The sequence below is a fragment of the Setaria italica genome, chromosome IX, assembly GCF_000263155.2.
Source record: "Setaria italica strain Yugu1 chromosome IX, Setaria_italica_v2.0, whole genome shotgun sequence".
NCBI lineage: Eukaryota > Viridiplantae > Streptophyta > Magnoliopsida > Poales > Poaceae > Setaria > Setaria italica.
Genome location: NC_028458.1, coordinates 55,780,758 through 55,792,176, shown reverse-complemented (window position 1 = coordinate 55,792,176; position 11,419 = coordinate 55,780,758). Strand labels below are relative to the sequence as shown.

Here is an 11,419-nt window from a genome sequence, read left to right as displayed (position 1 = left end):
CATATGGTGCGGTGGGGTAACCAAATTAGATCTAAGTGTACGAAATGGTGCCGGATGGCTTCTACGACGACTCCTCCCCGTGCACGAAATGGTGCCGGATGGCTTCCAGGACGACTCCTTCCCGCTACCAATCACGTCCTAACTACTCCTGAAAAAGGATCTTTCTGCAACTCTATCACTCACACGTAGGAACAGAATAACTGTAACTGTCTCTGGTGATAGGCCCTTTTGTTATAATTTGTTGCCTAGAGGAAAGCACCGTCATAAGTAGGAGTAATGCAAAGCTGTGCACCTTTGTTGATCTTAATTAATGAGATTAACCAAACCTAGGCAATTGGCTGGGGAAAAAGATAGTGATGTTGACACTCCCAGCTTAGGCAGAGCCGCAGAGGGGAGACGTTTCTGACCAAATGCGATGGGAAGGAACAGAGGTAATGGTTGGTGGCTTGGTGGGTCCTGAACTTGGAAGACTGGCACTGGTCCAGGTCTCGCTCTCACTCCCACGCCCACCCAAGCCAAAAGAGCGGCCAAAAAACAACACCGAGTGAGTCGCCCAAGCAAATCCAGAAATTCTCACCGCAGCGCAACTCCGCAAGGATTGCAACATTTCCCCTAAAAAAAAAGTCGCTGGAGATGGCAAAACTGGCTGCGTGATTCAGACATCCACTTCCCCAGCAGCAAAGGCTAATCATCGCAGGGGAAAGAAAGCGAATTCCACAAGACTATAAAATTCCTTGCAGCAAGGAAATGGGAAAATATAATTAGTGCAGTGATTAGGCTTACCTGTGGCTAGTGGGGGGTGTGGGATGGGCGCCACCACCACCGCCACTCCACCAAGAAACCCCATCATTCCATATCCATGAGAGATCAAGCAGATGGGGCTAGATGAGTGCATTCCTTGCAAGTCCCAACCACAGCCCAGAAAGCAATTTGGAAAGGAGTGAGGGCAAAGCAACTAAGGTCAAGGGCTTCAGCGCTCAAGGCCGAGACAGTGGAATCTAGGATGATTGCAGGGGAGCTGAGAGGGACAGAGAGAGCCACAACTGCAATCCCCATTTCCCCCACTCAGACTTCTTGGTGGTCTGGTGCCTTTACCTATGTCTGGTTGCTGCATTTCCCACCCCTTTTTTCTTCTCCCCCACAACCACAAACCAAACCCCTCAGAAATGGATATAGAGGAAAATATAAATCAGCGCAGAAAAGGAGAAATCTTCCATACCCTTCTTAAAAGCAAGATTTATGAAGTGGGTATAAATGATGCATATATAGAGGAAACTGACTACCAGAATTGAACTGTTTCCGTTTCTTTTTCTCCTTGCGTTTTGTCCTCATCAAACGCGTGATAAGTAGAGAAAGGGATGTTTCACTTGAGGCTTTCCATTGTGTTTGTGCCTTCTGTGTAGCTTTCAGGAGAATAAAAATTTGCATCTTCTCTCCCACCTCCACTGGTGTTCTTTTCTTCTTCCTTCGTTTTATGCTGACAACTAGGGCTGATCTTCAGGAGAGCCCGTTCTTGGTTCGAATCCTGGGAGTATATGTTGGTGTTCCTGTGCTGCGAACCATCAAGGCATCAACCCATCAGCTCACTGCAAGCACTCTCTTTCTTCCTTTTCTGTTCTTGGTGTTCTTGGTGAGACAGGGAGAGAGAGGCAGACTTTCTTCTTTAGGAGTTGTGCAGTATGGGTAATTGCTGGTTTAAAGGGAATCCATACTTCAACAGGGTTTCTTCCAATGCCACCAAATCAGGTAACACTTTTCTATCTTGGTTTCATGTCTGGGATTGCGTAGCTACAGTTATAACTAAGAAATTTCTCTTATTTGTTTGATCCCTCAATTGAGGCATTAACGTAACTGTTGCTAATTTCTTTGAAAAAAATATTCTCTTATATTTGAAAACATTAGTGTTCAGTGAGCATGGCCCCTGCTCTTGCTTAATCAAACTGCAGCAATTTTAGTACTCAACGTTTAATCTGATCCAATCCAATGATTCTTTCTTTTCCTTAATCTTGACAATTGGTCTTATGGCTATTCCAAGTAATGATCATAGATTTTCTGTTTTGCCATATGAAATTCTTGTTCATCTTTTGATAACTGATTTTACAAAGTTTTCTCAATCATTCCTATATTTCAGTATCTATATATGTCTTGCATATTTTATTTGCTGCAGAATCTCCAAAAATTCAGAGCCCATCGGAGAGAATTGGAAAGGAAGACAGCCAGCTGCCATCCAACCCGAAAGAGGTGGAGGCACTGAGAAAGGATACGGCTCGCAACCCTTTGATAGCATTCACATTTGAGGAGCTCAAGAGGATTACCAAAAATTTCAGGCAAGATTCATTGCTTGGGGGTGGTGGATTTGGCAGAGTCTACAGAGGGTACATTACCAAAGATCTCCGCGAAGGGTTGGAGATAGAAGAGCCCCTGAGAGTTGCCGTTAAAGTTCATGATGGTGACAATAGCTTCCAGGGCCATAGGGAGTGGCTGGTGATTAATCTGCCTTTTCTGAATATATACTGTTAAACGCATGCTTGTGTTAAGCTGTTGTCTTCAGTTTTTCTTTTTGGCATGTTTTGCTTTGCTGTTCTCAGATGTGAAGTTTTTGTTCCTGTTTGCAGGCTGAGGTTATATTTCTAGGGCAGCTCTCTCACCCAAATTTAGTGAAGTTGATCGGGTATTGTTGTGAAGATGACCACAGGGTTCTTGTTTACGAGTTCATGCCCCTGGGAAGTGTGGAGTCCCATCTGTTTTCAAGTAATTCTGATCCTATTCTTGACCAGTTGTTGTTTGGCTTTCTAAAGTTTGTTGTCATTTTGTCATAACATTGACTATAGTACATCTGCATAGGGCATTCTGAACTGAAAACTATTACCCCTTCGAAAAGAGCATAAAACTGCCCCTCGCACCTATCCTGAACTAGAATAACTTAGCTGCATCTCTGCATTGCGTCAAGTGGCAGCATTGTCTATTTCCGCATGACCTATGTGGTCAGTTTGTATTGTCATTTTGTTCATTTGAGATCAATCACTGTGTTCTGTCAAACCTTTTTGAAATATCTGTACTTGTAATGCAGGGGTAATGGTCCCACTTCAATGGTCGATCAGAATGAAAATTGCGCTTGGCGCTGCAAAAGGACTTGCTTTTCTGCATGAAGCAGAGAAGCCTGTCATCTATCGGGACTTTAAGACATCAAACATATTGCTAGATGAGGTATATTCAGTTTAAATTTATTTGATTTTGTTACACTTTCATATCAGTCTCTGTAAACTAAAATGCAAGAAATGAAGGAAAAATTCACTCATAGTAAATCACTGTCATTAATTTTGTTGGGAAAATGGAAAGCAACGTTTTCTTGCTTATTACCTCTTCTTTTATTCCAAAAAAATACAGGAATATAATGCAAAACTATCCGATTTTGGGCTTGCAAAAGATGGACCAGTTGGTGACAAGTCCCATGTTTCAACTCGTATAATGGGTACTTACGGTTATGCAGCACCAGAGTACATCATGACAGGTAATGTTCTCCTAACAAGGCTAGCTACCACGAAGGGAGTTTCAGAAACAATGACTAATTACTCAGGTTAATGCAACTGGTTGCTCAAAGGCCTTGTGGTCATGACCTGAGACTGAACTTTAAGCAAAAGGAATGAACTCTGAATCTTCATACTTTGCTAGGCGTCTAAATTCAGTACTTGTCACTTGGTTCCATAAACTTCAATACTAGACCAGTAACCAGTGTTGTTCTTTTGCAACTCCAGGGCATCTCACGGCGATGAGTGATGTCTACAGCTACGGTGTTGTACTCCTGGAGCTCCTCACAGGCCGGAAGTCGCTGGACAAGTCCCGGCCGGTCAGGGAGCAGACGTTGGCCGACTGGGCATTCCCGTTGCTGACGCAGAAGAAGAAGGTGCTTGGCATAGTAGACCCGAGGCTTGCCGAGGACTACCCGGTGAAGGCGGTGCAGAAGACGGCGATGCTGGCATACCATTGCCTCAACCGCAACCCAAAGGCTAGGCCGCTGATGCGCGACATCGTCGCTACCTTGGAGCCTCTGCAGCAGCTGGAGGAGAACCCCAGTGACAGTTTGGCCGGTGCCACTTGAAGTGCTCACCTCACACAGCTCAGACGAACAGAAATGCCATGTACTTGTTACATAGGGTGTCGATAGTGGCTAGCTAGTGTTCTTGATCTGCAGATGATTTCTTGATTGTTTAATCCATGAAGGCACGAGTTCTGCTGAGCAGGAAGTTAGTATTATGGGCAAGTTTGTGTGTTATCTTCAGTGTTTGTTGCCCACCACGGCAGCTTGCCTGCCACAATGTTTGTAACCTAGCAGTGTGTAGCTCATGATATATGTATGATGAGTCATGTAGTCATGTGTGTATACGACGAGGTTAAAATGCACCCAGGTACATTATGTACAACAAATGCACAGACTCTTCACCCTACGTTCCGCGTGCCAGCTAATTCACGTGTCAAGGAAAACCCACGCTCTTGCATGCAGAACTAAATGGAGACAACCAACCACGTGATGCCACCTCATAGCTTAACCCATCCATCCAGTAAGCATGCATGCAGGGAATCTTTTCTTGATTCGAAATGAAAAAAATGTGATATCTCTAGAACCGCAGATCCGATTTTAAATCTGTTTGTAGCATGTTGTTGGAAAAAATGTGCTTAACACAACGAGATCCATGAAGGCTATATTTGATGAAGTTTTTTTAAGTATGTCATTGCAACTAAGTTATACTTTGCAACTAAGTTATACTTTGAGTTGCAAGAACGTCTGCAACCCAATTGCAACTTGATTGTAGCCTATTTAGCACTTGTTATTGATTGTAGCCTATTTAGCACTTGTTACTTATGGTTGAAATTATTTAATACTCAGTTGCAACCCAGTTGCTACTCTAATTGCACCAGATATGTTTCCTACTGAATAGAATTGCAACCAGTTACTACCCAATTGCAATCAGATATGTTTCCTACTGAATAGAATTGCAACCAGTTACTACCCAATTGCAACCAGTTACTACTGATTGTAACTAGTTACTACTTGGTTGCAACATGGTTGGTACCGTAGTTGCAACAACATATGATTGCAACTTAGAATTGCAACTTGATATGATTATTGTGACCAGATGCAAACAATACACAGAGTTATAACTAGTTGCAACTCTGTAGTAGTCCGAGTTGCAATCGATAGTACATAGATATGCAATTCGCTTGAACGATAAAAAAATATATCCATATTGGATCTAGTTTTGTTAAGAATATTTTTAATATATCCATATTGGATCTAGTTTTGTTAAGAATATTTTTTTGAGACAGATGGAATAAACGGTTTGTGAATCGGGGTTACGGTTTAGGAGAAAATTTATTTCAAAGATTCGAACCAATAAAAGATTCCATCCATACATGCATTCAGTCTAGTGGGATTTGTATGCTAGGTGGCTTTACGTGCTAGGTGGAAAATATAAATTAATTTAGGAAGCACTCACGGCATGTCTGGTTGGGTGTGCTAGTTGCTTCAACCTAGTGCGCCCACTGGCATGGGTGCATTCTATGTATAGGATACACCAAGTGTATTATAGCAAAATACTATGTATGTAGGTAGGTGTGTGTCTATATATATTCCATGGAGTGAAAGATTGCACGTTTTTTTTTCTTTGGAACTAAATGGGCACGAGTTATATTTGGTCACTGAACAAAACCACCAAAGTGATCACAGCTTTTGTGGTTTATTTGGTCACTGAATCCCAGTATCCCACCCACTTAGTCCTAACTGTTATGGGCACAGCGTTGAGCCTATGCTCCTCGCTTGTCATCCTCTTAAGATTATCTATTCAATCACTTCATGTTGTTTCTGGATGTCTCCATAGACCATAGCCACCTCCTCTCAAACAATTTGACTATTTGAGCAAATGTTTACTGTGACATTACCACCTAGTAGGGGTATATTTTGGATGAGAGATCATTTGTCTAGCATCCAGCATCGGAATGTTAAGAAAAGGTTTATGACAAAACCTAAGAGCAATGACAACAATGCAACCACGGCCCACGGAGAGTCGGCCCATTAGTACACCAAAATTACGCCTTGCAGGCTGGTTTACGTAAACTTATGAAAATACACCTTCAAAGCCAAAGCGTGGTGCCGCGCGTGCGCCTCGTCATCGCCCCCGTTGCCTCTGCTGCTTCGCTTCGTTGTCGCTGGTCACTTGGTCCGGCCTCGTCTCCGACGCAAGCCGATCCAGTCCCCATTCCCCCAAATCCACCGCGATCGCCTAACCGATGAAGAACCCTAACCCTCCTCCCCCGAGGCCCTCCGCCGCAGGCAAGCCCCCCACGGCCATGGCGGCGCCGCCCCGCAAATCCCGCTGGGGCCCACCGCCACCGGGCGCCGCCCCGGCCGGAGACAAGGCCGCGCCATCCACCTCCGCCGCCCGCACCCCGACCCCCACCCACCCGGCGGACACCAGGCGCCATCCGGCACCTCCCGCGCCCGCCCCACACGCGCCGCGCAACCCCGCGTCCCCGGCGGCTGCGCTCCGACCGCCACCGCAGGCGCAGCCGCCGCCGGCGGAGACCCCTTCCCCGCCGCCGTACGGCTTCCACAACCTCGACCGCCGCACCGTGCTCCTCGCCGACGGCACCGTCCGCACCTACTTCGCGTTGCCCCCAGACTACCCCTTCGAGTCCGCGCCCCTCCCGCCCCACCTCCTCCCCCGCGCCGGCCCGGATCTCTGGCCGCCGCACCAGCCGCCGCCGCCGCAAATGCCCATGCCGATGCAGATGCCGCCGCACGAGGCTAAGCGCAAGCACCCCACGGACCAGGACGAGGGCTTCCCGAGGCACCACAAGCAGCTGCGGCTCGACGAGGCGCATCACCCTCCGCAGCTGCCGCCACATGCCGCGGTGGACCGGCATGCGCTCAGGAGGGCGTTCCTCAAGTATGCCAAGATGCTCAACGAGAGCTCCTCGCAGAAACGGAGGTTCCTCGAGGGCAGCCGTGTCCCGTGCCTCGCCTGTGGCAGGTTTGGTGATCCCACATCACTTGCCGCCTTCTTCCTGACAAGCTTTCTAGTATCATTTGTAGTCAAGTTCCTGTGTTGGTTTCTTGCTATTGTTGAGCTCGCTCTTACTCTTTGACATGATATGTGATGACTTCTTCCCTGCTATTATCTAGTTATAAACTGGACTGGCACTGATTATGTTATGTCTGTGCCTGGCTGGAGAATTCTACTTTACAATATTTTCCTGAAAATTTTTGCTGCCAATAGGTCTTTCTTTAGTATGTCATGTTGCATAACTGGTATGCATTTTATCTAGGCAGGTTTCTCCATGTATGCCTAACACACTTAGATATCATTTAGTATACTAGGAGTGTCAAGGTTAATTTTGTCTTCTGTATTGCTTAGTTTTATCTTGTACTAGTGTTGCTTTGCTAGGATGTGTTTAACAATAGATTTTCTGCTGTTTGCTACCTGTTATAATGTCATCATTGCTCCTAGAACTACTTTTGTGTTATTCGGAGTTTTGTTTTCCATTGTAAGAGTAATGATATATCATATTCTAGTGAACTATCACCAGCGCTTGTTTTGTGTCTTGATTGCTTAATTGTATACTAATGAGCTTTCTTATGTATTTTTTCTACCCACTGAAAATTGAGGAAAAGTGGCATTTTAGTGTGATCAGAAGTATAGGGGTGGGCATTCCGTTAGACCGAACTGAACCAATTAGTTCTTTGTTTTTCAGTAATTTCAGTTATCTGAAAATTGGAACCGATCGGTTTCTAAAAATTCTGAAGGCCGACAATTCGGTTCGATTAGTTCGATCTCAGTCTCGGTTATGACCGAACTAACTGCACACGTTCAAATCAGAGCATAAACAGAACACAATTTTCTGAGTACACAGAAAAAATGATGCAAATCATGTTCCAGCAGCAGGAATGAGTTGGATATTAGCAGCGAGCTTAGATCCTGGTAGAACTAGATGCTGGCCTGCAGGGGGTGCCGCGGCGTGCGGAGATCAGGAGGAGGCGCGTGGGGAAGGTCGTACAGCGTGGGAGAGACTCAGAGAGGTGAGGGACGGGGTGTGTGGGGAGCGAGTTAGGGTTAGGTTGGGCTGGGTTTATATGTGCGCTTGCTCTTGGACTATTGGGCTGGCCTGGGCTGGTTGGCTATTGGGCTGCACAGGTTTCTCTAGGCTGTTCTTATTTTGGTTTTTTGGGTTAAATCGATTAACCTAGGATTAAGACTGAATTACCCAAGTTAAATTCGGTTACTTAGAAGCAGAGGCTGAATATATGACCGGAATATTCTGTTTCAGTTAGTTCAGGTTCGGTCCCGGTTAGTTCAGTTTGGTTCCTCGGTCTGGTTTTTCTGCCCACCCCTATATAGAAGTATAGAATTGCAGTGATTCCGTCTCTGCCTTTTGGCATCTAAAATGAAACTGCACACTGTCTTCATGTTTTTTTTAACGTCCATGCAATTTAATAAGAACTGCATTGGTGTGTGAGCTTTTCTGGGTAGAGTCTTCTGAGAATAAATCTAATCTATATATCCTGCTTCACTTCTTGCGGTTGTGGTGGCAATGGCAGATCGGGTAGATCTGCATCTGCTACTAGTATCTTTGTTCATTGATTGCTTGATTGCCATTGTGTGCTTGTGAGTGTTTTTTTGATGTTGTAGCAGAATTTTATTTTTGTTTTATTTAAAGATTTGACATTCTGCAGATTATATATTATGATATAGCCACTTTCAGACTTCATGATTCATTGATTTGTTGAGGCTGTGCTGTGTGTTTTTCAATTTTTCATGGTTGTCTAGCATCTAGTGCAAGAAATAGCCTATCTCCATCCAGGAATACTACTTTATCCTTAATCGCTTGTATCCTTGACTTTAATTTCACCCTCACGCTTTTGTACTTTGTATTACTGTCTTGCTGGCATGAATTATGATCTGAATATTTTCTTTCCCAACTTGGCACCAGTTTTCCGAAGCATTTACTTGTTACTGGGCTATAGATGGTGCTATCATACGTAGCATACATGCATTTGTTGAGTGTCAAATGCTTTGTGTGTCAAATGATAGCTTTGAATGCTATTTTGTAATTGTTTCTCCTGAGATTGTGCCACTTCATATCCTTTTATTGTTTGTCGTATCATTTATTATTGGTCTGTTTTGCATGATGCCATACAGTATTAAACTTATTCCACGGTTGACATGCTAATTACAATATTTCTAATTCTAGCTTTTTATGTAGACCTTGTTTTTTTGTCTTCTACTGTCGATAACGCCTCGTATGGCTTCTAGGATTAACTTTGTGCTATTCTAGTATTCATACTCAACCCCAATAAGGAGGATACCCCTGCCCACATCATGCACTTCCCGTTGTGTTTGGCCTAAACTGCACACTCTGTGCGACTGCTATGCCTAGTTGAGATGAGCTGCATGTGTCACAGTGTCAGGCCTTCTCTGACCTGCTCGATCTGCAGCACCATACTTGCATTGTGCTGTTCGCAACTAATTGCGCGCTGTTAGGATTGTGAAGGTGGCTGTACTTGAGAACGATGAATAGAACTGCTCCAACAATGTAGGGCCTCATGACAGCTTTGTTAGTAGTGACATCTAGGTAAGTTGAGAGGATGATAAGGTCATAAGGATGATGACTTGATGAGGAGCCATGGCAATAAATTCATGAGAGGAAGGGAGTTGTTGGGTCTTGGAATAAAGTTTGTTAGAAGATAGTTTTTTTCCCTTTTTTTCCGATGCGAGGCACTGCCTCATTCCCATTTCAAAAGAGACGGAAATACAAGCGAGTTTGTTTCAGACAGAGAGCCTAGCTATAAAAGCTAGAAGGGGAGATGGGGGGAAGTAGTTTCATCTAACATGATTCAAGCTAGAAAAAACTATTAGATATTAGATAACCAGCCTAGGATTCCTAGACTTTGCCCAAGCCTCTTACCATCTCTAGTTCTTCATTGCGGTAGCTACGGTTCTAATGGGTAACCAAACTTCATTGTGGTAGTTCTTCATTGTTAGAAGATAGTTGACTGTACAGTTGCTGCCTAACTGGATGAAAGAAACTAATAGCTTCCTGATGCAGCAGTAGAATCCTTTTTCCCCTCACCTTAAACAGTTTATGGCAGTTCGTATTTTGATTAAGTTTTCTGATGGTACAGAGGTGATCCTTCCCAAAATATTAATGCACTGCTAATAGGATTTGATTTGGAAACAAGTACCCAAACCTCGGTGCAGACCTCATATAAAACCACTTATTATCCATTACCACATTTTCCGGTGGGAGCTCATAACCATTCTTTATCAATGTACAGTGGAACTGTGGTAAATCCATGGTGTGCCCCCTAGGCTGCCTCATTCCATACAATACTTGGAGCAGCAGAGCTGTCAACGAACCTATAGGAGTATATCGTTTCACCAGTGAACAAATATGTCTAAAACTTTTTTCTCTTGACAAATGTTTCTTTGGCATAGAATCCTATCTTGCTGCTTTCTTATGATACTTTTGCCGTAGACTTGTTTTTGGGATTTGTCAGTTGATATTCTCTCACATTTCTAGATCTTGTCGTACTGTATTTGTAGTGAAGGCTGTGTTTAGCCCACTAGTTTCCGGCTCCTATTCATCGGATTTTAATTCATTTGTGATTGTGGCTGGCCAATGTGCACTCTTCCAGGGACTTTGCTGATGTGCATGGACTTGTCATGCATGCTTACAACCCACCGAATACAGATTCACTTGTTGATCATCTTGGTTTGCACAAGGCATTGTGTGTCCTTATGGGATGGGATTATACAAAAGTCCCTGAGAACTCTAAGGGATACCAATCATTACCTGCTGACCTTGTCCGAGCAAGTAGGGAGGACCTTATTGTGTGGCCGCCAACTGTTATCATGCACAATACTGCAACTGGGAGGAAGAAAGATGGCCGCTTGGAGGGTTTAGGGAACAAAGACATGGATAAGAAAATGACAGGTATATTATATCGCAGCCTTTAACTTATGGGAATTTAGTGTTTGCGTACAAGTGCCTGTGGAATATATGTTTTATTAACACACTACCTACTGCTGCTAAGCAAAGCAAAGCCTTTTTTTGGGGTGGGGGTGGGGGGGGGGGGGGGGGGTTCTCAATGGTCCTCCACGCCTTTCTGTATAATGAAAAGCAAATTAGACCTTCGTTCTCACTGATGCACATGCAATATAAAATCACATGTGTTTTCACTTATGAGTGAAATAGATGCACATACAATGTAACTCACAAACCATATTTTATTTTGAAAATGAGACACCACCCGCCACACATTATTGAGGTCAGAGGAAACATTACATGCTAAGACATTTAAACATGTCGACCATCAGTTCAACTGGAGAAGTACACAACACTTCCAATATATCCCACGAATGCC

The 11,419-nt window shown here is 44.2% G+C and overlaps 2 protein-coding genes across 2 annotated transcripts in view; both read left to right on the top strand.

The window, feature by feature from the left end:
* The first annotated feature begins 1,018 nt into the window (after positions 1-1,018).
* Positions 1,019-4,445, top strand: LOC101766923 (probable serine/threonine-protein kinase PBL16). Its single transcript, XM_004985570.4, has 6 exons — positions 1,019-1,746; positions 2,168-2,484; positions 2,616-2,751; positions 3,071-3,207; positions 3,388-3,511; positions 3,756-4,445. Exons 1-6 carry the CDS (start codon positions 1,680-1,682, stop codon positions 4,097-4,099), a joined length of 1,125 nt encoding a protein of 374 aa, XP_004985627.1. The 5' UTR covers positions 1,019-1,679; the 3' UTR covers positions 4,100-4,445.
* A 1,719-nt stretch (positions 4,446-6,164) lies between these two features.
* The window catches only part of LOC101766233 (protein SUPPRESSOR OF GENE SILENCING 3 homolog), an 8,168-nt gene continuing 2,913 nt past the window's right edge, over positions 6,165-11,419 (top strand). The window contains exons 1-2 of the mRNA XM_004985568.3: positions 6,165-7,028; positions 10,691-10,989. Of these exons, the coding sequence (XP_004985625.1) occupies positions 6,286-7,028; positions 10,691-10,989 (1,042 nt within the window). The 5' untranslated portion in view covers positions 6,165-6,285. The remainder of the gene's footprint in view (positions 7,029-10,690; positions 10,990-11,419) is intronic.